This window comes from Temnothorax curvispinosus, unplaced genomic scaffold, assembly GCF_003070985.1.
Source record: "Temnothorax curvispinosus isolate PA1 unplaced genomic scaffold, ASM307098v1 QBEX01010599.1, whole genome shotgun sequence".
Classification (NCBI taxonomy): Eukaryota; Metazoa; Arthropoda; class Insecta; order Hymenoptera; family Formicidae; genus Temnothorax; species Temnothorax curvispinosus.
Genome location: NW_020220379.1, coordinates 1 through 1,494, shown reverse-complemented (window position 1 = coordinate 1,494; position 1,494 = coordinate 1). Strand labels below are relative to the sequence as shown.

The following is a 1,494-nucleotide window of genomic DNA, read 5'->3' as shown; positions in this document are numbered from 1 at the left end:
TGGCACATAAAAACAATATTTAAATTTTATATTATAAATGTAAAAAATGTAAAAAAATCGTTAAACACCGGTGGAAAATTAATGTACAATTAACCAAGTATTTCCTAGTGTGCTATCGATTAATGGTGCAATAAACATGTGAACGCCACTTTTAACATTGCAGAAAATAAGTTTAAACTTATGTTATTATAAGTAAAACTAAATCTACGTTGCTTGCTTTATCTAATATTTATAATGTTATATTTGTATGTGCAATTTAAATGAGAAACTTGGATAATCTTTGTTTTGAGATACGATTCGAGTTATTAATTTCAGGATTCGTTATTGATAACGTAGAATGGTTGATTTTATAAATTATTTTAGAGCGCAAAGAACAGAACATCCAGCACAACATATTTATTTCTATTAATTTTTACATTCGATCACAGATTTCTTATCAAAACGCTGCTTGAGTCCATAAAAAGATAATAGTATATACTTCGTCTAAAAAAGTATTCCGTCAAGTTTTAAATAGCATTAGTGTTAAGTTTTCGGACATTGAGATATAATACATTGTTTAACGGCAATGTCATGAGTACCCTTGGATCAATTTTTACCGAAGTTTCCTCGCACGATTCCACTTCGTATTTGCTCAAGATCATAAGCAATGCTAACTTTATTTGTAAAAGCCCGAAGCGTTGACCTACAGAACATATAACAGTATAATATTCTATATTATTTTAACGAAGAAGAACTAAAGAAATGTACATTACTATCTTAATATATAAAGAGCTATATTAAAATTCATTTTCTTATCTATACACTCATGTGAGCCTCCTCCGAATGGTAAATAGACGCCTGACGGTCTCTCACGTTTGTTCCTTTTCTTAAATTGCTCTGGATCGAATATATCGGGATTGGGGAAATATTCCGAATCATAGTGTAGGCCAAGTATCGAGATGTAAACCGGTATATCCTCCTCAATTACAAGATCGTACTCCGGCACTTTATAATTTTTCATAGCTATGCGATTTAGGAACTCCAATGGCGGGTACATTCTCAAAGTTTCTGATACCATCATATCGAGATACGGTAATGACGTTTGTATCTAGTAATAATAAACAATGCATAAAAATAATTTTTTATTTAGATTAGAATTGCACATAGTCAAATTTTAAGGTTTTCTCTTAATTTTTAGTTCACTTTCTCTGACTTAAAATATATTGTCATTGCATTATAAATTATAAATATATATAAAATTATATTTAAAAATATATATATATTACTAAAAATAATTTATAAAGATAAAATGAAAAATTTACGAGAGGAAAATAGTGGATGATAGTCACATACCATGTCATAATGTAATTTTCCATTAGATTTCTCGAGTGGTTTGAGAAGCTCTTTTCGCAGAGTTTTTTGAATCTCAGGTTGTACCGCGAGTTGATACAACGCGAAGGCCGTAGTTGTTGAACAGGTTTCAAAACCAAATAAGAAGAAACTAGCTGCTTGTGC

General features: G+C 30.0%; 1 protein-coding gene across 1 annotated transcript; it reads right to left on the bottom strand.

Annotated features, from left to right (window-relative positions):
• Nucleotides 1–377: 377 nt before the first annotated feature.
• On the bottom strand, nucleotides 378–1,491 carry LOC112460498 (cytochrome P450 6k1-like; the record flags this gene model as incomplete). Its single annotated transcript, XM_025025202.1, has 3 exons — nucleotides 378–685; nucleotides 799–1,087; nucleotides 1,333–1,491. Coding segments are annotated over 3 exons (627 nt in total), but the record flags the coding sequence as incomplete, so codon positions are not given.
• Between the last annotated feature and the right edge of the window lie 3 nt (nucleotides 1,492–1,494).